The sequence below is a fragment of the Larus michahellis genome, chromosome 9 (genome assembly GCF_964199755.1).
Source record: "Larus michahellis chromosome 9, bLarMic1.1, whole genome shotgun sequence".
In the NCBI taxonomy this organism is placed as follows: domain Eukaryota; kingdom Metazoa; phylum Chordata; class Aves; order Charadriiformes; family Laridae; genus Larus; species Larus michahellis.
In genome coordinates, this window is record NC_133904.1 from 11,240,691 (window position 1) to 11,264,828 (window position 24,138).

The 24,138-nt window shown below is 41.1% G+C and overlaps 2 protein-coding genes across 4 annotated transcripts in view; one reads left to right on the forward strand and one right to left on the reverse strand.

Annotated features, from left to right (window-relative positions):
- The window catches only part of HDGFL3 (HDGF like 3), a 38,656-nt gene extending 36,785 nt beyond the window's left edge, over positions 1–1,871 (forward strand). Inside the window, exon 6 of the mRNA XM_074600908.1 lies at positions 507–1,871. Coding sequence (XP_074457009.1) covers positions 507–512 — 6 coding nt within the window. The 3' untranslated portion in view covers positions 513–1,871. The remainder of the gene's footprint in view (positions 1–506) is intronic.
- TM6SF1 (transmembrane 6 superfamily member 1) lies at positions 1,628–24,138 on the reverse strand. 3 transcript variants are annotated; one of them, XM_074600906.1, is made up of 11 exons: positions 23,902–24,071; positions 22,875–23,009; positions 21,739–21,842; positions 20,328–20,425; positions 19,263–19,366; positions 18,303–18,385; positions 16,782–16,903; positions 12,035–12,139; positions 9,941–10,033; positions 8,857–8,976; positions 1,628–3,479 (listed from the first exon to the last, which is right to left on the reverse strand). In XM_074600906.1, exons 4-11 carry the CDS (start codon positions 20,346–20,348, stop codon positions 3,288–3,290), a joined length of 840 nt encoding a protein of 279 aa, XP_074457007.1. In that variant the 5' UTR covers positions 20,349–20,425; positions 21,739–21,842; positions 22,875–23,009; positions 23,902–24,071; the 3' UTR covers positions 1,628–3,287. The 3 variants fall into 3 exon arrangements, with proteins under 3 accessions (XP_074457007.1, XP_074457006.1, XP_074457008.1); XM_074600905.1 differs by lacking the exon at positions 22,875–23,009 and having other exon boundaries at positions 23,902–24,136; XM_074600907.1 differs by lacking the exons at positions 1,628–3,479; positions 9,941–10,033; positions 12,035–12,139; positions 16,782–16,903; positions 22,875–23,009 and having other exon boundaries at positions 8,891–8,976; positions 23,902–24,138.

Here is a 24,138-nt window from a genome sequence, read left to right on the forward strand (position 1 = left end):
AGCAACATTCAGATGCGTTAGCTGTGAAAACTCTCTATCTTTCTCCATCCTCGCTCAGCGTTCATTTGTTTGCACAAAAGGGTGTTCCCATCGCAAGGCCATCAGGGATACAGCAGCCCTGGGCTCTTGCAGGAAGCGTGTCAGGGATTTAGTGTAGTGGAAAAATGCAAGGTTTGGCTGTGTGTGAAGTAAACGGCGAGATTCATAATGAAGTGAATGGGGAAAACGAAGAACAACCCACATACGTGACTGGAGCTGCTTACTTGAATAAAGCCCTAAGTGTTTACTCTTAAGCTGCGTTCTTTAGTATTTGTAGTGATATGTTTAGTTGATGTAACGTAAGCAGTTTTCTCTAGAAAAGATTTCTGTTTGCGCAGACCAGGTGGTTACTTGTACCTGTGACTTCGAAGTGTGGCAATAAGGCATTAATTAGATCAAGGTTGATGCAGCATGCTTTTTCTTACATGAAATGTGATTTTTTTTCTCTCTCTCTCTCTCTCTTTCAGACTTAACCAACATAATGACTGATGAATATTAAGGGAAAACACAAGAAGGTTACATGTTTGGTTGTCTAATATTCTTGGATTTGATATGAGTCACCACATCTGTTCATTAGTATCATCAACAGCATCCCAGTTTGTATGCACATTATTCACATTCCTATCTGTTGTGTTTGCAGAAATGACATTTTACCCTTTTTTCTAAGGGTTACTTTTTGATTTTCCTATTATTTGGTTGCATGAAGTTGCCCTTTACCAGTGGCTGAGGTTTATGAAGATACCGCATACTTGAACATGTTTTAGATTCCTTTTCTAGAGAGAAAAGGTGTAACTCCAAATTACATCATTCTAAATCAGCATTTTTTTAAAAACAAGTAAATCTTAGAAATGAGTCCCCTCCATACGATACTACAATATCTTCCACGTACAAACATAATTTTAAATTTCCCTATATCCATACTTTCTTGATTTTTGACCAGTTTACAACATAAAAAAAAATTCTTCAGTTGAGATCACCGCCAAGTTCAATAATGTAATAAAATACCTTTCCTTATTAGAAGTACCTAGCTAGTTATACTCTTAATACTTCTCAAAATCATGATGTAATGTACACTATCTGACTTAGTTCCTATATGTGGAGTTAGTGAAAGTCTTTTTGTGTTTCTTTAGATTAATACAAGGATTTTTTCCAATGCCAACACAATTTGAAATCATTCATTTGGATGCTTTCCATTTTTAAGCTTACTGTGATATAGAACCCTATGGGAAACCAAAAGAAAACATCAATTTTAAATAATGAAAGGCTTAAAAAAGGATGCTGTCATTCTGGCTTTTTTTTTCCTTTTGGAAATAGAACTAGACTAGTAAGTAAGCATTCCAAACCCATTATTCTGTGTACATTATTGTTGCTATTGTGATAATAGAGATTTTTATTTATTTTTATGCCAGCTTTTATTGTGAAAACATATTTAGTCTGGTTTTATCAATCCTTGTTATGCTTGTCCTTGGAACATCTTTTGCGTATTCAAGGTTTGTAGTTGACGAGTTTACTGTAAAAAACTAAAAAAAAACCACAACAAAAAAACAAAAAACAAAACAAAAAGAAAACAAAAAAATGTATTGTTTTTACAGAATAAATTTATTGGAATGTGTATTGGGAGTAAGGTTTGAGGTTGTAAGCAACTAAGTTAGCGTCATATTTGGCTTCATACGTGTAATAATGTGAGGTATTAATGTAAGTCAAGTATTAAAGCAAAACATTCTGTTAACATGAGTTGACCATAATAGATACAAGTGCAGGTGAGATCTTTATTTTTTCTGTACTTTGCCTTTTCTGGATAACAGGAGGTTATTAAATTCACCTTGAATGTATTCAAAGTTTCTTTAAAACCATCAGCAGTAACATGGGAGGCTCGAACACCCGGTCGTGAGCCGGCGTGTCCTGCTGCCGCCAACAGCTCTGGGTTTGGTTTCTTGGGGCGACGTCCGGGCTGCAGCTGTCCCCAGCTCTAGGGAACCTGGAGGGACCCCCCACCGGGGCGGCTGGCTGCCGGGGCAGAGCGTTGCTGAGCTCCTTTTTGCCAAGAAGCATCGGCCGAGACGTGCGGTGGTTATTCTGGGCCTGCCCCTTTGGCTGGAGGTGTAAAATGGTGGGTTCCCTCCTGTGAGCGCTGCCGTGACCCGCTCCTCGGTGTTCAGCGGGAGGGCGTTCACGCATCCACGTCCTGCTGCTCGCGAAGCCCCCCCTGCGCGGGAGCCACACGCACGCACAGGAGCCGATGCTTTCGTGTTACCCATTAGGTTTAACAAGAAAATGAAAATTCTCTAAATCAAAACAGCCAAAAGTCGACATCCCAAAATAAAGTGTTTCCAGTTAAAACATAACAGCTAATTTCATCTGTGAGAAAGGCACTAAATGTACTGCTTTTAGTATAAATACACAGAGAAATCATAGAAATAGTTGTAATTGCCAATGGAACCATTGCAAACTACACAAACCAAGGTCGCTGTGTTTGCTGATACTTTCTTTGTGACCCAACAGCGTGAGCAGAAGTAGCTGCAGAGGAGAAAAGGGCAAAACCCCCTCCTGTGTGACAGTGCATGCTGCGGCATACGGCCTGGCTCCTGGGGGGGACGAACCCTCCCTGCCCGGGTCACAAGTGCTACCGGGCACAGGCTTAACTTCCAGCCGATGAGCAGTCCTTGCGGAAGTGAATCCTTCAAAGAATTAACAAAACTATATGATTTGCTTATCATATCTGGAGTCTTACCGTAAGAGTTGATTGCTTCTTAAAAGATTTCTTGGGCTTTTTAACAAGGCTGACCCACAAGACATACTTTTTGACAAATAAAACATGTGCATGTGACAGAGTTATGTATGTGAATTTTTCACACTTCAAAATATTGACCTTCATATTCCACAGTAGCTCTGCATAGAGATTGCTAGCACTGATATTCTTCGGTGTGTGGAGGCTAAACACTGACATCATTATTATTCTTTAACTTCATGCAGTATTTCTCAAACTGTCAAAGCGGCTTACTTAAAAATAGCTGTGTGAACTAGCAACTCCGCTGCCGCGCACAGGCACAATGGGGAGAAGTGGTGCTGAAGGCAGTCGTCTTTATTTTCCCTTTTCGAGTAGGATAAACGAAACAGACTGTGCAGCTTTACACAATTGGGCAATTTTACACATCGTACACACTTCATTGGGGTTCCGTCTGAGCAGTTCGGTTACATCCCAACCCAATTATATACATAGCCAAAAAGAGGAGCTGGAAGCAGTTGTGCTATTCCGTTTTTTCTTCTTGTTTTGTTTTCATAAAAAACTCTGGCTTGTTGACACACCTGTAAGCCAACAGCTGGGGAAGGATCCCATACATTATGTTCAATATCAGAAAAAACTGTTTTGCTTCTTCAGGGACTCTGTAGATGTAGGGAGTTCGAGCATGAAGAGAAGCACCAATATGGGAAAACTGAGCCTGTGGTGTGTATATAACGTATATATTAAAAAAAGGGTAAAGTTGATGTATACTTTGGAAAAACAGCATCATCTGCATGCAAGTATGCATCTCCAGCGACATTTACTAAGCCGACCCTTTTACTCCAGAATATTTGCCAAGCCAACCCTTTTATTCCAGACTTATCCATCGTACTTTTGCACAGCGGGATACAAATACAGCCTAAACTAAGGTCATGCATGTCTTGGTACAAGAGGCATAAGAGGAACCGTCGGTCCCATGGTCAGAGGCACGTTTTATGCACCTGGGGGCACTGATCTTCACCTCAGGTACAGGATCTGACCCTTGGTGTAGGGTGATCATTCAGGCAGCGGGGTCCGTGGTCCCCCCGGTGAGTGGCCGTTGCCGCGTGCGTCACCGCAGGGCCCTGCGCTGCGCGGCCTCTGCCCCATCGCGGGGGGGGGGACTGGCACCCGCCTACCCGGGAACCTTGTGTTTGGCATCAGGGGGAAGCTGCCAGACACGCGCTCACTCTCAATACAGTTAGAAAATAAAATCTTGGAAGCTACATTAGTTTCCATTTCAAAAAAAAAAAAAAATCTTAAACTCAGTCTTCCAGATTCTGATCCCAGAACTCCTGATGATTTCAGGAAACGTCTGCAATATTTGGCTTTTGGGCTGGGGATGGTTCTGAAGTATAGGTTAAGTTTACAGTGAAGGTTATACACAAAGACAAGCTTGCTGGGCTGAAACATATTTTTAGCATAAACAAACATTTAAAGATAGAAGCGTCAGGATAGTCGCTGTCTTTTGTCTCCATCTGTTACCTGCTATTTCAAGACACAGCTCGTTCACATTAACTATTGTGTGTCCAATATTTTTTTTATTTGCTAGTTTGCAGTGGAGGAGATCAGAGAAGATAAACATCAGTTGGATGTTAAGCAGAGCAGGAGAAAGGGACACCAGGATTTTAGTAAGGCAGAGGAGTACACTGTGGCCAAAACGTGTCCTCTCTTCTGGCTTCAGCAGGAGATATTTTGGACTCACGAAGTTCTGATCATGGTTAGCAAAGTAGAAAGTGAAATACAGTGCCGGTGCTTTAATACAACACCCTCTAGCAAAAGGTTAGTCTGAGACCATACATCAACAGAAAAAGGAATCGGTTTCCAGGTGATTCTAACCACCCCCCGGAATGGGGAGAGCTGATTGAGCAAACCTGAGTCGGGAAAGGGAGTACAGAAAGAAACCAAACACAAACACGCTCCAGCAGAGTGCCACTTAGCACGTTCCTGTAAGTCGCTGTGACACAGTGAACAGATGTTCAGGGGCACACTATCAGCAGCCTTTTTATATCAGCCTCGTAACTCCCCCTCCCTCTTGCAGCCCGTTTGTTCTCACCTGTCTGGGGCAGGAACTGCCTTGGGCACCTGGGGGGTCACGCTCTGCCCCGGCAGCAAAGACCTGGTGCTCTGTGAGGCAGCAGGTTCCCCAGCAGATAACCAGCTGCCGTCAGGCTTCAGGTAGGAGGTTTGTGTCTGTCTCATGTTTACCTGGACACCAAGAGCCTCCTGGTAGTATTTTGGAGCCTCTTCTGGGGTGAACGAGATGCTAAGCTGCGTACCACTCTGGGGAGGATTGCAAGGCCTGCCTGTCGCCCAGGGTGGCCAGCTGTGCACCACAGTGAGTTGATAGTAACTTCATAGTAAGCCTTGTCAGAAAGAGCTGGGAGGGGGTGCTGCCGAGAGACCCACAACTCCCACAGCCTCCTCTGTGCCTTTGGAGATCTAAGCCTTATTGTGTGGTCGTGTCTCTTACAAGAGTTGTGGCGCATTAGTGAGCTTCGAGCATTATAAAAAGAAAAAGCAGAAACATTTTGTTCTATTTGTAGCCCATGAAGACTTTTACTAGCTAACGATGCAGCATATAATGAAGTTATTGTTTATTAGACTTGTTTTTCAATATAACACATTGCTTTTTCCTTTCATTACCAGGGAGGATATTTAGGTCTCTTAAAGTCACATTTGGGTTTTTTTGAATTTGATTTGCCTCTGTGGACATTGTGTTATGTCTTTAATCTCATGTGTTTCCTTTCCGTGACTGTACTCTGCATCTGCATTTTTTTAGTTTCTTTCCCTATTTTTCCACCCCTTGGGGCAGGGTGTGTATCTTAAAAGCAGATCTCTGACTCACCAGTAGCCCAGTCCTGCTCTTCTTTCAAGCACCAGGCAGGCTTGCACCAAATCCGTAGTTTGAAGCAGTAAGGCAAGCGCTGTTAGTTACTGCAGGTGTGTGTGCGCCTGGTGGGCAATAGTCTGGCGCTGCCATAAGTGAGAGCAACCCCGAGTCCATCGTGTCACCCCACCCACATCAGGTCCTCTCAGTGAATAAGCCATTTCTCGGTGCTTTCTGTTACTGAACCCTCTCTCACTGGAGGACTTTGAGGATCACACCCCTAAACCTTGTCTGAGAAATCAACCAAACGAGATGCTGCAGGTAAAATTCTAAGGTAGCCTTATCTGCTTAACACACAGCCCCTGTTGGCCTCAAAGCCTCAGCCAGTCTCTGATCCATCAGCGACTGGAAGCTGCCTGCTGCTGGACGTGGCACCGCTCAACTTGACAACTGCAGTTTGTGTATGCCTGCTACTCATTAAGCTTCTTGTCTGGGTTGTGTGGGGAAATTGTTTGTTTGAATTTTTTTTTTTACAGTATTTTTGGCCTGTAGACTAATCATACTTCAAATATTTCTTACCCTGCAGCCAAGAACGGCCTCCAGCTAGGGACAGAGAAGGGCCTGGAAAAAGGTTGGGAGCCCTTCTTCACTCTGTGCCTTCTCTCTAAAACTGACTGAAATCAGACAAAAACTGTAACTTTGGAGGGGTTTGCACTGGGCCTTTATGAGCCCAAGGAAAGCCATCAAGTAGAGTAGGGAGAGAAAAAAAACATTCCTTGGTTTTAGGTTCTCTTGTAGACAAGAGGCACTGCAGAAACTAGCCACCAAAAATTGCTGGATTCAGGAAAACCCTTAGATAGAAAAGGAGTAAATAGAGAAAAACTTTCTACATCTGAGAGAACAGGGACGTTGGGCTGCGGAGAGCTGGTGAGACAGGATGGTTTTGGATAGCAGGGCTGTGGCTCTTCACCCCTTCTCGTGTGGCTCACTGGCATAGGGAAACAGTAATTTAATCAAGTTCAGAGGCTATTCCAACCCTTTTGTATAATCAAAGCTCCTGGTGCTTTACTTGTGTGACACTTAAAGAGCTCTTCCTGCAGCTTCAGAAGGTCTAAGAAGTGTCACAACCTGGGTTTGGAGTCGGAATGATAGTAATGGAAGAATTCAAGCTGAGAGCTATATGTAATTCTGAAAAACAGTAAATATTTCTCTTTGTGCGTGAAAGGCTAGGCACTTCTTAGTTTAGATGCATCACATGGTATTTTGAGACTGGTTTTTGCAAAAAGTACATACTTCATAATGATAGAAATAAAAATAATGAAAATCTCCGCATTGCCCATCTGTAGGAGCAGTGCTGGTTCCCAGGGAGCAATGCCCACTGCTTCCATCGTTAGATAATTACCTTCATTGGACCTTTGCGCATAATAGAAAGCGAAAGGTGTTTCAGTAACTACATATGCTTTAATTATCAATTACAATGTTTTAACTTGAGAAATCAGCAAGACAAACCTGGAAATGTGTTTTGTGCCTCAAAATGACAAAAATAAAAAATAATATAGGAGTCCTCAATTCATTGTCACACACACTCTTTTTTTTTTTCAACCCAGGTTGCTCACATTTCACCAAGTCAAAGCAATTGTGAGTGTTAGCTTTGGGTTACCAGTAGCTCTTCTTTTTCCCCCCCCCGTCTAATGTGTAAATCAGAATTATCCTGAAGCCAAACCACAGGGGACAATAGAGGGGTTTTGGACTTCAGCAAAAAAATGATGCATGTGTTAAGCATACAGCTAAAAGGTATAAAGTGCCATTGAAAAAATAAAAAGTGTTTGTTGTGGGAAACATTTTAATGGGGGTGTGGGTGGAGAAAAACAAAACAAAACCAACTCCAACAAACCAAAACCAACCAAACAAAAATTGCCTTCAATTTGGGAGGCAGAGCATTTTGGTGAGTTTGCGAGATGGTGACAGTCAGGACACTGACTTCTGGTTTCCTTTTCCTTGTGCTAAATAATCTCTGAAGGAGCAGTTTCTTTCACGACTGTCTAGGGAATTCATGAAACCCGAGTAATCTGTCAGTAGCGAGAGGTTCCTGACACTGGCTTGCCTACTTTAGCTGCCTTGTGCTTTTTTTAGCTTAGATTGGGCCAAAGTTGTATAATATTCATGATACCTTTGGAGCATTTTAAACCTCCTCATTTATATGTTTGCCAGATTCTATGTTGATATAATTTGGTAATTCAAGGTTATCTATAAACCTTTTTGGGGAAAAAAAAAAGTCTCTGTGATAATTGCTCACAAATAGAAAATAAAATGTCAGTGCCCCCATCCTTACTGGGCAGTTGAGCTGGATTGTAGTTTGTATCTATGATTGCTCTCAGGCCTGAGGCGCAAGCTGTTGGTCTGTGTTTGTCTAGTAGTGGTACTTGAATTCCACTTACTGCTGTGTCCCTGTGTTCTCGTTATTGCTGCAGGATTCTGTATTTTCTGTCTGGACGCTCAGAGCGCATTTCACTTCCTACGTACAATACAAATCACTTGTCACCGTCTCAGCTGTTGAATGGTCATCTATGTGTCATGAGAAGTCATTTACTTTGTTTCCATCAGTCTTCTCATAAGCATCAGCACCATCTAGTAATTAACTACAGTCGTTTAAGAGAATCAGAACAGAATGAGTTAAAGTGTGATCATTGGTCTGCCTTTGGCAACGCAAGCATGTCTTACTGTCACTGTGGTTGGTGGCCAAGGAGGTTCCCCATGTTGTACCAACATCATCAATCGATATTGTCCATTTTATGTGACTAATAAGTACTCTTTCCATCTATATTTTTCAAACTACCCAGTTGGCCAACACGTATTGTGGAAAGAATGTATTGTACTGTTTTGTCGTGTTTGAGGTTTTTTTATATGGTTGACTGTCACGGCTTTAAGACAGGCTTCCTTCATGGTCTCAGCTAAAGAGTGCATGGTGCTTAGTAGGGTTTAAATGAGCCCAATAAAAAGATTCTGCAGAAGAAAAGTCTACTAAAGCAAGAATGCAGTTGTTAGAAACATGTAATAGGTTTGATTCCCCACTCCCTTAAGTTAGCTTTTTACATATACAAAACGCGATCTGAGTTGCAATAGCATAAAACCTGCATGGGAAGAACAAACCCTGGGCCCCTTATTTATTCTATAGGTCTCTACTTATTTACTTGTAATTCAAGAGGGAACGTTTTCAAAGACATACCTGAGCTAGTCCTCCAGCATGTATAAGGGTTAAATCAGGCATCCAGGAACAACCAGGCACCAGGAGGCCATACAGAGCAATCACATAGTATGGCACAGAGTAGAACATGTATGCCAGCATCTGCGTTTTAAACAGAAATATTAGTTGCTTTGCAGAGTGAGGGAGATGCATTTAAAAACCAGCCAGCTGCTGACTGAGCAGTTGAGACTACTCAAACCTACGCTCCTGGCAGCAACAATTCCCAGGCCTTTTTGTAGCTATAGCTTCTCTGAGAAAAGAGCTTTATATGTGGCTGCTCTTTACTGGAGACCTTAGGGTAAGCTGGATCCAGTCATGTTGACGGCTATTGTCTCTTTGCCCCACCCAAATCTACTTCATCCCAGCACGTGTCTTCCAACCCCTTGCCATCTTCAGACCATGCCAATAAGCATGGCTTGACCTCACTCAATGTCCAACCCAACATGGGTGTCCATTTCTCAGTTGGGAGGTGTGAGCTATACCCCAGCCACCCCTTTCCCAGAAAGAACAGGTCCAGCAGAGACACTTGTTTCTGCCCATTCCCTCACTCCTGAATCCTCTCACCGCTCAGGCCCTGCCCCCATGCAGCAGCGGGGGTTGTGGAAGAATGGCCACCTTGCAAACACAACAAAACTAAAGGACAGCATTCCCTCCTCTGCAATACTTGTGTAAATAGGGTTTGTAAAAAGTGTCACATGTCACTGGTGACAGAAGCGTAACACCCCTTTTTGCTCCATTATTCCTGGCTGAGAGTCTACTTTGCCCTTCTAAGGAAAGGGAATGATCATAAAAATCATGCAGATCTGTTTCACGGACTATATTAAAAGAAGCCTGAGTAATTAGAATGAATAACTCTAGGTAACTGATTTGAATCTAAGTTATGTTTATCACAATGAAGAGTTGGTACCCTGTAATGGCTGTAGCGGAAAACATGAAATACCGTTTAACTTGCCATCCCCAAATACTTCCCATATTGGTCTTGTCATCTGTGCAACCCATGGCTTCATCTTCGCCCCAGTTAACAAATCAGGTCTTAACACTCTATGTTCCACAGTCAATGCTTTACCTGAAGCTTAGGATAGGCAGCAGGATCTTTTATATAAGGCTCGTGAAGTTGAATGTACAGCCGGCAGAGTTCAGCAGGGCAATCCAGCGCAATCTAAGGAGAATTTTTAAAACTTCCCGTGAACAAAGAATTTGTTCTAAAACTTAGCTAACCTGGCACCTGTTGCCAGCCCTACAGACCCACCAGCGGTCTGCAGCGCTGCTACCCCACAGGCTTGCTCAAACTATTGCGGAGGTGATCTGTTTGATCACCAGTTACAAGGCTGAAATACAGCCGCCTCCCAGCTCCCGCTCAGAGGGCTTGCGAGGAAATGCTGACAGCCTGCTTTAAGGGTTTTGACTGGAAGAGAATTTAGGCGGTTAGCTATGCTGGAGTAAAAGTATAATTGCTATTGATTTGCTCTGACAAACAGACTTTCATCCCAACAAATGAACTTTCCAATGGAAAATTGCTCAAACGGTGGAAACTTCAGGTTAAGCACACAATTTGAGGATAGCAAGCTACAAATTGTAGTCCAAGAGAAGAATCGCATTGTGGCAAGGTAGCAGTGGAGAGCAATGCAGAGAGACAGGTGTTACTTAAAATAAGAATAATAATTTTAAAAACAGAGTAGCAAAGGAGAGATTGTTGGATTTTACATTCCTATAGAAAGAACAAAGCTCCCAATAAACATGGAGAGACCCAGTTGCAAAGGTAGTTTTTTTTCATAGTAGCCTCCAAAACTACTACAAAAAAATAGTATTCTAAAATAAGTTAGCAATCTGTGTCAACAGCTGTCGCTGAGTGTTTTATGGCAAGGCACCACTGATGCCTACGTTACAGGACTGAACAGTAAGTTTTGCACAACTTAATTTCATGTGTTTGTTGTGTGACTTTGTCGGGGAAACACAAAGATTTACAAACATTGTATATTCCTCCCTGTTCTTTCCCAACATGGGCATCGAAGAAGCAGGTCTGAGTGGATTACACCGGATTATGTTTTATTAGCTCTTTCACAAATCATGGTTACTGCAGCTTATACAGAGATGTTCAGCTGATCTCTGTACGCGTAAGTAAGGCTGGTAAGCAGTTCCTGTTTGATAAAGGAAATATGTAAGGAAATGACCACACTCAACCAACAAAAAAATTCCTCTGAGAAATGAAAAAGTGGGATTGCAGTGAAATGACAGGTAAAACAGCTGATTAACCTGCATCAGTGGTGATCTGAGGTAGTATGATCTGTAACAAAGCAGTCTGTGACAAGTTAGAAGAAAAAAAGTATTTTTGAGAGGCAAGTTTTCAGAGAAAGAGCAGAAGATGAGAGTAATGTGAGCAGCAGAACTACAAAAGGACAATCTGCACTAGGTAAATAAAATGTCGCTTGGGTACTTATTGTCACCTCTTACTTGAATTATTCTAAACAAGATCAAATTTACAAATCAAGCAAGCAGATGGTTGTCTAAGACACCTAAATATTTGAGTTCTGTTCACTGAATAATATACCACTTCCCTTCTGGAAGTTGCTTAAGACCGAAAATGCTTTAGAGCTGACAAAGGAATAGATTTCTCTTATATGCTTAAAAAGCAAACATTTATAAAAAAAAAAAAAAAAAGGCTCTTGGTAAGTAGAAACAACTTGTGTTGTTCAGGTAATGTGGATAAATCTTTTTTGTTTGTTTTCAGGTGGAAATGTTATCCTTTAGCTCATGCAGTGTGAATTAACTTGGCTTCCTATTGAATTTTAACTGTGCGTCTCTGGTGAGAAAAACATGAACACAGATTGAATTTAGTTGGTTTGTCTCCATGTTCTTGGCCGTAAATGTAACACCAGATCGATGAAAACAGTTTTAGGTTATGTTGATCTGCACTTGGGATGCTATTTACTCTTGTGATTGTGCACAAGAGTAACATACTTACACAGGGCAAAATGAGAAGCAAAGCACCACTAATTATCATAAATAATCAATTGGTCCATTTTATATCTAAGGCCTATTCCAATCCTGAGAGACATGGGGTTTCCCTTGACCAAAATGTACATACTTTTTCACAGAGACAGAATGATTTAAAATTTAAAAGTTAGACTGAAAATTAGAGGCCAGAAAAGTTACAACTTACCATGCCCCTAAATATGCAAAACCCCGTTGCTAGAATGAGGTACGCAGCTAACAGTAAATCTACTGGCCGTCTCAAGAGTCCTTTCTTCTGGACTTCCTGAACCACCTGCAACACAGAAGGTGGTTCGTGAGTACAGCCCGGTTCTATGTGATGTGTATTTAACTCCAGAGCACTGGCGATAAGAACAGTGAAGCGATGAAACATTGCGATAGGCACAGTTAGTTCTCAGTTATGTTACCCTATTTACCCACTGATTTCAGAGACATATTTCCACATCTAAAAAGGTGACTTCAGGCTTCACAGGATGCACTGAGGAAAATTAACCCGAATAAACTCTAGAAATGGATGGATCCAACTAAAGCCATTTCAATACAGATTAGTTTACTTTCAAAGCAACCTAAATCAAATGAACACTACTCTAACTCTGCAACCACATGTGGCTTTAAAGCAGCATAACTAACTTCAAAGTTGCGTCTATTTTTAATCAGAATTAATTAATTTTCCTGAATGTCCCTATGTAGGAAAGCTTTGGAAGCGTAGGTTTGTCTCGAATATTTGAAGTTGAATGTAATGCACTTTGTAAAAGGACTGTTTGGAGAGATGGCAAAATGAGGGTCATCTCATTACTGACAGTGAATGCTGGGCTTCAGCAGCCTGTGACACTATGGAAATTGACAGAATGTCACTGACATAAAACAAAAGCTTTTCTGTGGCAGTTGAGCTCTCTGCTGAGGTCAGTGAGTAAATAATATATCTTAATATGTAATGCAGAAATAGAGAACGAAATGTGTGTATGGAGCACGTGGAAAAATCTTTCTTTCATTCTTTTATTGCTGTACGCTATGGATTCCTCTGATGGGCACGGCAGAGCTTCTCAGCACCCCGATCTCATCTGTTCTGTACCCCCTTTCCTCAGCTTCAGAACAGGAATCCCCCCGCGGCACCGCACAAGCAGATGTGAGGGGTTCACAGCCTACGGTAGCAAAGGCCATGTAGGTATCTAACATGGAAGGTGGTTTGTAGGAACAAAAGTCATCTCTTTGCCTACGTGGTAAAACTTGCAAGACCCATGGAAATAACCTGGGGTACACTTTCAGCACTGTGTAGTCACAGACAAAATTATAAGCACATCAGAGTACCTTTCTGTAGTTCAGAGGGAAAACTTCCCCATTTATATGTGTTACTCATTTCCTCTTCCTTTTTATTAGCTGTGTGTTGGCATGCAGACAGCAAAAGAAAAACCTGATTTCCTTCCTGTTATACATTTGTGGAATTGTCTCCAAAGCACAAAACAATAATTAGGATGTAGAGGCACAGTTAAAAGCACTCAGGATCAAGATACTCACAATGAAGTTATTGAAACAGGAGAACTGATCTTGCAAGCCCTATTCCTGAGTAAGAGCTGCAAGATCTGAATTGTAGCTTAACAAAAATATGGCTATTTTAAACACATAGGCCATCCCTTTCGTAAAACTATTTTTTTCTATTAAAAGATCTTTTTCAGAAAAAAAAGGTGATGCCATTTTTTGTTTTTCAAACACAAAAACCAGGTCTGTTCTAGCAGTATGGTGTCACTTTACAGTATTTAAAGTAGTAGTGTAGGAATGTTTATAATATTACCTGCAAAGAATGTCTATATTCTAATATTTATTGCTATGAAAGACAAAGGCCTCCCATGGCTGCTGAGTTGCAAGTCATTCTCAGATGCAGACTACCTAAGGATAATGCAAAGTCTGAGGGTTGATACATTTTCCTTCCACTTTTGTCTAAGTATGAAGCTTATGTATGTATGTATCACTCTTCCTTTCAAAAGGTACATTAAATGAATGTGCATATTTACTGTGATCACAAAGCTACAATAGAACGTTGTACTTGGAGATTTTGGAGACAAAGCCAATACTAGTGGCAACAACCTTTGGTAGAGTAAGAGTTTGTGAAATTGCCAAAGTACAGAAAACTCGCACCTTTTTTCTCTGTGCATACACTTAAGGAAACAAAATGAAAATGCAAAGCTAAGGAAAAAAAAAAAAGCAGAAGCAAGAAATTGAAAGACAGTATGCACTTTGCTGACAGACCTCAGCTACGCAGTAATTTTGCCTCACCCTTCTTTTTCACAGCAAAGTCGCATTAATACGCGCTGAAGTGAATTGCGTGCTAAGTACGTTGGCCGAGTAGAGATGACCTGCCAAAGGTTTCCCATTTATTGCAAACAACGTTGAACTCTGCACAGCTCTCGCCAGCCCCGCTGTTCCTTTTGTGTAGCAAGGAAGTGTGTAGGCACGCTTTGCAATTTCTCTCGCTTCCAGGGAAAAGCTATTTTCCATAACTTCTGAGAGGCTCTTTACATCAACAGTTTTAAGGAATCAAAATAATCTTGTGTGCTGTCCACAGAAGACAGTCCCTTCAGAATTTGTGTGCAAATCTGAATTTATGTGTATTCTGTTAATGAATTTTAAATCACATTAAACTCTTCTGAGCTGATATACTTGCAGATAAATCTGCGGGGCTTTGTAGACACTGCAGCACAGCTTGCTTTGATTCTAAATGAGAGCATAACGCCATTCCTCTCCCATGCACCCACCTCTATTAGAAAACACCCAAAACTTGATTACCTCTCCTCTGTCCCCACTGTGATTTTTTTTTTGACTGGTTTATAATAATATTAAATACCTTGGCCAACAAAATATACCCTGCTCGTGTTGCTTTCATGGAAGTATTTTTCTATATACTTGCACTATTGTGTTTAAAAGCATTATCACATTTTCTTCCTAAATCTGTTAATACTAACTCTGAATAATGATAACTAAAAAAAGTTCAATTTTACAGCTAATTGCAAATGATCTATTGAAAGAGAACTAAATATTTTCAGGACTTACAATGATTAGCTAGCTGATTAGTAGCATTACACGCAATTATTTCCTGGAAACAATACTTAATTTAGGACTGAGAGAGTTGTATAAGAAGTAAGAAAAAATCATGAGTAGTCATGTTAAGATTTAAAGGCATTTTCAGGTATATAGTTATTGAACCTAGGTATTTATGCTCTCATATGGAGCATAAATTAGTTGTGAAGATAAAATACGAACTCTAAAAAAGAAATTACTTGGGAAGGGTAGGAGGCCCTGGTGAAAGGAATCAAGGCTTTTTCTACGATCTTCTGACCAGGGAAGCTAAGGTTTACAAGAAAGGATTCACTAAGAAGTGCAATGTTAAATTTTCAGATCACCAGCATTTTATGCACTCTTTTTGAAATAGAATTTTAAAACTAAGTTTCTCTGCAACATATACCGAAGTAAAATCTCAAACCTTAGGTAGGCAGTTTAACTCCTGATAAGCGTAGGAGACATGGCTATATTTCAGCGAGTAAGCAGGCCATCACATATTTTCTACAATAGGGATTTCTGTGGTGTTCTCAGTACTAGGAAAACAAACTGAAACCTTCATCCATCCTCCGTGAGAAGGATGTTCTTGCTAATATATATGGCAAAAATCTCCATTGCTGCCTTTAACTACACTTAACTTCTCTACCCTGATGACTCTAAAGAATGTGGTTTTGGACAGAATTAGTGACACCCTTAAGTAAATGAGATCAAATTGCTTTGGGATGGGACGTGTGGTTTCCTATAGGCCTATGTAGGAGGGTATAAGAGGGTTTGGCACCTGAAGTCTCCCACAGTTTGCCTTTCATAGGGATTTGCCCTAAAAGTGGTGATTCTATAGCGGTTCTTCAAACTTCAGGAGATATGAACAACTGCCTATACCCCTCTTTCCTGCTGAAGAGTCATGGCTGGCTGGCTGAATGTTACCTTTCATACATTTCTGGGAAAATCTGTCAGTGCATCGTCTGCTGTTATTCTATGCCATAAGCTACGCCACCTGCACGCTTCCTGCCTGTCACCTATGGGACTGGAACTAACTCCTCCATCTGTGTCTATGCTTTCAGTTACAGAACAAACCTGACTGAGACCCATCTCTTGTGATGCAAAAATATTAATTGATCATATTTCTTACAACTCATACGGTGTGCTGTGGCAATAAACTGGCTTGCTTATAGCAACAGAGTTAAAGATCTGTTCTGTGCTTTGTACCACAGGGATTTTTTTTCTTTTTTTTTTTTTATAAAACAGCACCTAAACTATTATTGCATGTTTTGATTGCTCAGTTAATCTTATTACAGCTGAACTATTAAATTCAAAAGCAAAGGTCTAAGGAGTTTTAAGTAAACATTATTTTTACAGATTTTTTTAATAAGAAGTGTGTAAATAATATTCATATCAATTAATGTACAATGTCTTCCCTGTAAAATCAAATATTGCAGAACACACATTCAAAAAAGTATTACATTACGTGAAATCTGTAAGTCACCTGCAGAAGAATGCTCCTGCAGAGCTTCTATAAGGATTTTGTGTTGCTTTATGAAGCTGGTATATGTCAATATTTTCATCAGCTAAGAAACTGAAACAGTCAGAAACTGAATAGACAGAGGGTGTTAACACAATTACACCTAGAAATGGATTATTTCCTTTAAACATGAGATTCTTTTGCTTTGTCTTTATCAGACCATAATGAAATGGTCCTGCAGTATAGATATTTTTACAGTGTCTATACAGCCTGGCAGCAATTGTCGTAACAGTGAAGAGTTACAGTACATTCCAGGCTCACCGAGGGGCCTATAAAACTCGGCAGAAACAGCAAGCATATTTCAGTTTTCCTAACAGTAGCCAACACTGAAATACAATAATATTACCTTGACTGGAGTGTCGTGAGTCACTGAAGGCTGGTTGTAAATTCGGAACCCAGCCCATATGGGAAGGCAAATATATGGCACACTTAAGAAAAAAGCAGGACACACTTTTGTTCCGTATTTGCCTGTTAAAAATAATTACAAATTGTCATACATCTTATAAGCTGTGTTGCAGAAGAGTAAAAAAAAAAATCCTATGTAATATCAAACCTGAAGCAGCTATGGTAATGTAAACATATAACACTAGACATCACTGTTAAAGCAACACACGAATCTTGTTGAAAATCATGTGTTTAATAACAGTAGAGTCACAGGTGACAGAGAGCGTATCGGACAGGAAGCCATTTCAGAAATTAGGGGTTTTTTGAGGGGACGGGAAACCACCTCTGTCACTCTGCACTAGGTAATCCCATAGGATGGCACCACTTTGAAACCTCTTAATGGAACCTGCTTCTAATAGAGACATCATTCTTTAAAGTATGGAAAAAAGGAATGTATCCATTTTTTAAGATCTGATATCATGTTTGTTTTCCAAAGTCCCGATTTCTCCTACAGGCCTGTGCTAATATTTGAGGACAAAACAAATTGAGAGAGCCACCCTCATCCCAGGTAAATCAAGAAAAACTGTGTCTTTTACAGGGCTACTCTCTATGTCAGAAAGGAAGGCAGAAGGCATGCTCTTGAGAACAAGTTTCTCTGCCTTCCCTAGGGGAAAGAGGAAGAGATATTGTCACATTAAATCCACTGACTGTTTTCTCTGTGGTGCGTGTGTGTCTACGGAGGAGGGAACTGGACTGGCCCCAGGCTGTACCATGAATATTCCTCCTCTGTCATAAGAAGCAGGGCCAAAGCGAGCTTTTCTAAAGCTGTCTACAGGATTTGGACCCATGAACATTTTCCTCAGCATCAATTTAAGCTTTGCTAAAAAGGAAATTTTTAATGAAGGAGGGTGGTACTCTTAAATGACCACTATTACTATCAGTAATAATGATGTGAAATTTTTTTATTACAATTCTCAACCTCTAGCAGCACAGCTATGCACTGATTTATGTTAGAAATCTACGAATGTTACATTTATTTTGAAAATAGAGCAACTTCCAGATTTCACTTTTAAAGGCAATTTGGATCCCTCTTGTAATCTGCTTGAAAGTCAGACTATTAAGTAGATTTTAAATGTTACGCAAAATAAGATTTATAATTTTTTATGATACTAAGAGACAGCTATTGTCTCATTGCTTAAATTAAACCTAGTTTGGATGAAAGTTATGGGTATAGCAAAATACAATACTTTTTTTTTTTCCTTCAGAACAATGTAAATAGAAAGTTGTTTTTTTTTCCCTGGTCTCCATCTTCCCCTCCTCATATTTAAATTTCAAAATACCTTGCATCTCTTTACTGATACAGCTAAAATTCCTCTTTCATATTATTACAGAAAGGAACCATTACTGCTGTAAAATACACATAGCCTAATGCTGAATTTAGAAAATGTTTCATGAGGAAAAGTCATATAAATTACATTCTTACCGACAATGTTTCCAGGCATAAAGACAATGATGCTCATGATAATGGAACCTAGCCAGTAGAGGCCAATGGTTCTATAGCTTTGTCTGTTTAAAAAAGGATAAAAGATGTAATTATTGCACCGTCCCTAAAAATCTACTACTCCAAATCACTCTCAAATTTTATACGGATTACCATGATTGTATCTTAGTAAGTAAAGGCTTTAAAACCTGTACCACAAGTCAACAGTGGATTCTTGCCCCTTGAGAGGGGGATATGGAGAAATCCTACATTCGTGTGTGTGGTTATCACATGAACAGAACAGGATCTGTGCATACTCAGTTATTTGCTGTTGTTTCACTCATCTGAAGGCTGACTGCATGGTTTTGCACATCACAGGTTGTACAAGACTATAAAAGAATTAATAATTAATTTTATTCTGTTCATGCTTCTATTACCAGTGGGTAGATTAGCTTCTGGAATTTAAGTACTTTTTTTCCTCAAACTCTTTATTCAACAGCAAGAAACATAAGAATCTCTAGAAATAAACATTTTCTCTTAAACTGCATGATATTCTCTAACGTGGATGAGAGATCATCATCATACTTAGCAATACATTATTCCTATCATAAATATGTTATTTGGAAAAAAAAAATGGTTTTTCACACGTAGTTTTAACATGCATCACCTTTAAGATTTCCTTTTAACTAACACAAAGCATTCAAAGAGGCCATGTTCTCTGCTGCACAGTGAAGACGACAGACTACAACTCAATGCATTTGCTGGGCTTATTCAGCCGAGAGAAAGGGTAACTTGGTGAGGGTACAGTTCCTGGAAGTAATGAAATCTTAATAGCATTGCTTTGGTCTAAGACATGCAACAGTCCTGAGAGAAAAATCTAAATACTGCACCGAAAAGAAAGCCCTCTGTAAATTATATGAGAATGCAAGCAAAGCAAACGGTACACAGATCAAAATTACTTACTCCCATGCAATAGCTGCCACCATCAGCAGATACATCAGATAATGAACGGAACCATCCCAATAGCAGATCACATGGCCATACGCAGTGTTCAGATACGGTTCGCCCTAGGGAACATTTATTTTAAAAAAGATACAGCGATTAGAGGAAGAAAAACATAATAAAGAACAGCAGGAAACAATTTCAGAAAAGTAACTAATGTTCTTTCAATCCAGAGGTACTGGTTTTGACTGACAATGCACGTTTCCAAGCACAAAGCTGATTTAGGTAAGATCAGGTATAATTAAATCAGTTCTATAGCTGCAAAATAGGGTGCAAGATGGAAGGGCAAACGCCTATGTATGACTGTCAGCACTGTCCTGCTACATTATGGAAATATTACTTTTTCATATTTTAGTGATAAAAGCTACAAAATAAAGATACATCTAACATAGAACAAGTAAAGATCTATTTAGCAACCTAGAGATCTACCGCAGTATTGAACATATTGATGACAACATATAACCTTGTAAGGTCCAACTCGCTTCACGCTGAAGTTCACGGAATCTTTTCAATGACTTCAGTGACTTTCATATCAAGCCCTTACTGAGCTATTTTTGGTGGATGTTGATATTCAGCGGCCAAGAGATTCTGCTGACTAGGTATCTGGCATCATCATTTTTTAACTCCACTTTAATTCCTTTTAGTAAAGTGATTAGGCAAAAATAAAGATGCAACTTTGTTTCCTTCTTGGTAACACATTTAGGTACTGCAGCACTCATCCACTCCTGAGTGCTACCTATGGCTTTCCGCAAACATCTACAGTCTATTCAATTCCACAGGAGTTAATACAGAACCGTGTCACTTAAACTAAGTGAAATAACATTGCAGCTTGAACGGTATGCTACTTTTTCCTGAGTCAGTGATTTCACGTCAGTGAAGGTTTTGCCTGCAACAGTAATGAAACAGGGCAATGACCAAATTCAAGAAGACTCTTTTGAATGTGTAAGTGGCTATTTTTCTGTGACAAATACCAAGTTAGTTACGGCAAAGATTTTGTTTACATTTGTAAGCCAAACAGTTGTTTACCTCTCTCAAATAATGAGTCATGAATCCATCAATAATTCCATCCTGTTCCAGTCCAATTATTAGATTCACTACACTGGTAAACGCAAATACGGCATAAACTGTAATAAGATAAAGGGGGGGAAATTAATAAGTTAATAAAGATTCAGAATTGCACAATTGCTTCACAGTCTGAGAAATTCAGTCAGGCAGAGAATTATTGAACTAGGTGCATCTACTTTGAGGTGACAGATATTTAACATACAATATTACTTCCCTACATAGCTTAGCATTTTTTCATTAGTGGTTAGTCAACGAAGTTCTTAGGAATGTGAAATTCTGTAGAGCTGTAGGTGCAGCCTCCATGGAAAGTCAGTGTCGGCAGAAAGGACAATGTGGCCTTTCAAAATTCTTGGTCACATGAAGTAGAGAACCTTGACTGTGGTCATCTCTTGGAAAGGAGAAAGGACAACAAAAAGGAGGCGGGGAGGGAACTGTGACTTGCCATTTTGGGAGGTCAACAAGGCAAACTGCATTAGCCACCGCAGTCCATAGGAGACCGTTAGTTAGCGAGTCACTCCTTGGAGACAGGAAATTTATTTGCAGTAGGTTTAGGTTACTTATTTCCTTTGACTTCAACGTGAACTGAGAGTTCCCGGCCTCAGGCAGAACACTGAGGACAGACGCCTACAAGTTGTAAAGAGAAGGAAGGCAAAGGGCAAATACAGGTGGTTTGTATGCTGCTTTGCCTATGGGCCCATCTTGTAAAATTTCAAAAAACAGCAGCGGTTTTTCTTCTAGATTTTTTATATAAGGTAATCTAGATCTATGGTTTCCTTTTACAAAGTAATCAATGTTTCTATTCTTTCATGGCAAAGTATCAATATAGAAATGTTTGCCCAAGTCTGCAGACAGCCCGAGCCAAGAGTTGGGGTGGTTTGAACTTAGATATCACAAAGGTGAGTTAACACAGAAGCTAATAAAAATGGGAGAATTAAGGTATTCAATCACAGGAAACACCAAACCATGGAGGCCATTGATCACAAAGATCCAAAAATCCCAAATGAGTCCACCCAGGATGAGACAGATACGCTTGAGAGGTCTACTGTGGTGTCTAACTCCTGCTACAAGAAGGATCTTAACAGAGCAGGTATGACAGTATTCCAACACATTCACAGCTCAACTCAAGTGTTATTCTTTTCAAATAGGAAGTCTGGCTTGTCCCTAAGCTGGATCTCCTACTTGAAAAGAATAAAAAGGTTCAAAAGAAGCATTCTTTCTCCTCAGTCTTTCTTTCTTTCTTGGCTCCTTAGCACCTCACCAGACTGGGTTCTGAAGCCGTGCCTTAAATGTTCAATCTGAAATAACCATCATATATTATCATATATATAAATTAACACTTTCTGAATTTAGCTTCATTGTTACCAAGACATACCATAAAACAGCGGGTCTTTTGGTGGTTTCCTTTTGACAAGGACACGAGCCAACAGAGCAATAAAAACCAGAACCAGCAATCCAACTGCAACGAGTACCCAGGAACTGTAACAGTATTAAACAAAAAGAATTTAAAAGACAAAAAAAGAGATGGAATTTTGCTTCTTCAGCTTTTCTTACCAGTTATCCTCAAATGCACATACTCTTAAAGTAACTTTTAATACTTTAAAAGGCTGTTTATTAAATCCATCGCATAGTCTGCCATAGTGTTCATTTTATAGTTTTGCAGAATTTATGTGGCTGTCTTTTCACATGTGATCATCTAAAAAAAGAAAATACGAAAATAGCTAGATAAACAACATAACCAGGAGACTAGATTTGTCTGACTAAAATCAGTTTTCATGCTGGTATCTGCAAAAATAAACAAAAATGATGGAAAACTTAAAGGCCAACAAGAGTAGGATCATTAGGGACATCTAGTCTAACCTTAGCAATAAATTATCTACTCAGGAAATTACATATTTGCAAATAAAACACATCAGTCCCATGGAATAGGAATAGCAGTGTGGAAAGCCTATGATGGATCTAGGTTTAATTTCCAGTTTTGAAAAGGCTACCAAAGGTTTCCCCAGCCCTATAAGGCAGGATCGCTTGAGGGGTTCGGTAATCAATACAGGTGGGCTCGGCAGAAAAGGCCTTTTCTTGGAAGATGGGGGCTATAATGATAGCGCATGTAAAGTGGTGGTGGAGGAAAGCACAAAAATCTTCAGTGCATAGCAAATTTGTCTCCTTCCCCAAGAAAACATGAGTTAAGAAAACCAGTTTGAAATTGGTTTATAGCTCAAAGTGCATGAAATGTATTTAGTTCTCTTTAAGACAGACTCTTCTTGTCAGTCTTCACTTTTGTGCCTGTGTACGGGGGGAAAAAGGAGTGGAAAGTTAGGTAAAGTCCAGAAGCGTAAGCTAAAAATATTTGGCACATGATTTTATACATGGTAGCACTCTGTGTGTCAAGAAAACAGATTGTGTACTAACAAATAATAGTGACTATGACAATTTGAGTCTCACTGAAACTTGACTTAAAATTACTGTAAAAAAATAGCGAGATCAAATATTTCAAAATATATACAAACATACTTTCCGAGTCAGGATGAGCAGTACTAGCTTGACGGTTTATTTTATGGTCTGAATCTTCTGCTAGTTTGTTTTCCCAGTGATGAATTTCTTCACGCCATTACAGCTGTTAATATTGCAGTGACTTTTCACTGCGCTCTATCAATTTGAAATAAATATTGGCAATGAATCAAGTAAGTCAGCATGTGTTATTCGGCATTTCTTTTAGTGAGAAACAAAAAATTAAGTTATCGGCCAGAAGGAGGAAAATGAGGAAGGAACAGATGTAGGAAAGCCTTAAAAACATGCAGCAAATATTTGTGAAGGAAAGTTGCAAAACACCCCAGGCTGTGAGATCACAAAATACCACACGGACCTTTAAGTACATTGGTTTTTCCATGAGGAAAGACTTTTCTTTTCTAGACCTGCGGTTTATCCTGGGATCCTACCAATTTTTTTTTTGACAGGTCGAGGGCATATGGACATTTTCAGTTAAAACTCGCACGTCTCACAGGGTGCCCGAAGCGTGCGGAGCTCACTGAGGCCGGTGAGTCCTTCCACTCGTTTTTAAACAGAATTTGGATTTTGTTTGTGAAACACCGTGACGGGGGAGCCGGGGGGAGGCCGCAGAGCCGCGGGAAGCCCCCGGCGCCCCGGGGGTCGGGGCACGGTGCGGGACCGGGCGATCCCTCCCGGGCCGGTTCGTCCTTTTGGCGCTACCAGCGGCCGGGACGCGCTTCAGGTGATGCGGAACCGGCGGTTTTGAGGGTGCTGGGGCGAGCGGCCAAGCTGGGCTCACGACCCCCGGCTGCATCCCGGCGCGGAGGAGGCTGACAGGACCCGGCAGCGGGTCTCCCTCCGTCCGAGCCCGGCCGGCCGCCCGCGGCGAGGCCCGACCCGCCGCCTCGTCTCGTCCCGCTCAGCCCCGCCGCCGCCCCTGCGCTCTCCCTGCGCCGCCGCTAAAAATACCCTCCGGGCTGCCCCGGCCACCCGCACCTCCCTCGCCCCCGCCGCCCGCGGGGCGGGAGCCGCCCGGCCTCGCCCGCCTCACCTGCCGCCGGCCGCCAGGCAGTTGAAGAGGTAGGTGACGGGGATGGCGGTGAGGGAGAGGACGAAGACGCCGGTGGCCGCCGAGGCGCTCATCCCCGCGGCGGGAGGCGGCAGCCGCCCTCTGCGCCCCCGGGCCAGCGCCGCGCCTTGCCCCAGGCGCCGCCTCGCCTCAGCCCTTCACGCCCCGCCGAGGGGCGTCCGCCGGCCTCGGCCCGCCGCCCGCCCCCTGGCCGCGGCG

Coding starts and splice junctions, on each gene's coding strand:
- TM6SF1 (XM_074600905.1), bottom strand. CDS start 23,993: ATGAGCGCCTCGGCGGCCACCGGCGTCTTCGTCCTCTCCCTCACCGCC. Junction 18,386..19,262: donor GTGGCAGCTATTGCATGGGA/GTAAGTAATTTT, acceptor TTTTTTAAACAG/ACAAAGCTATAGAACCATTG. Junction 16,904..18,302: donor TATGCCTGGAAACATTGTCG/GTAAGAATGTAA, acceptor TATTTTTAACAG/GCAAATACGGAACAAAAGTG.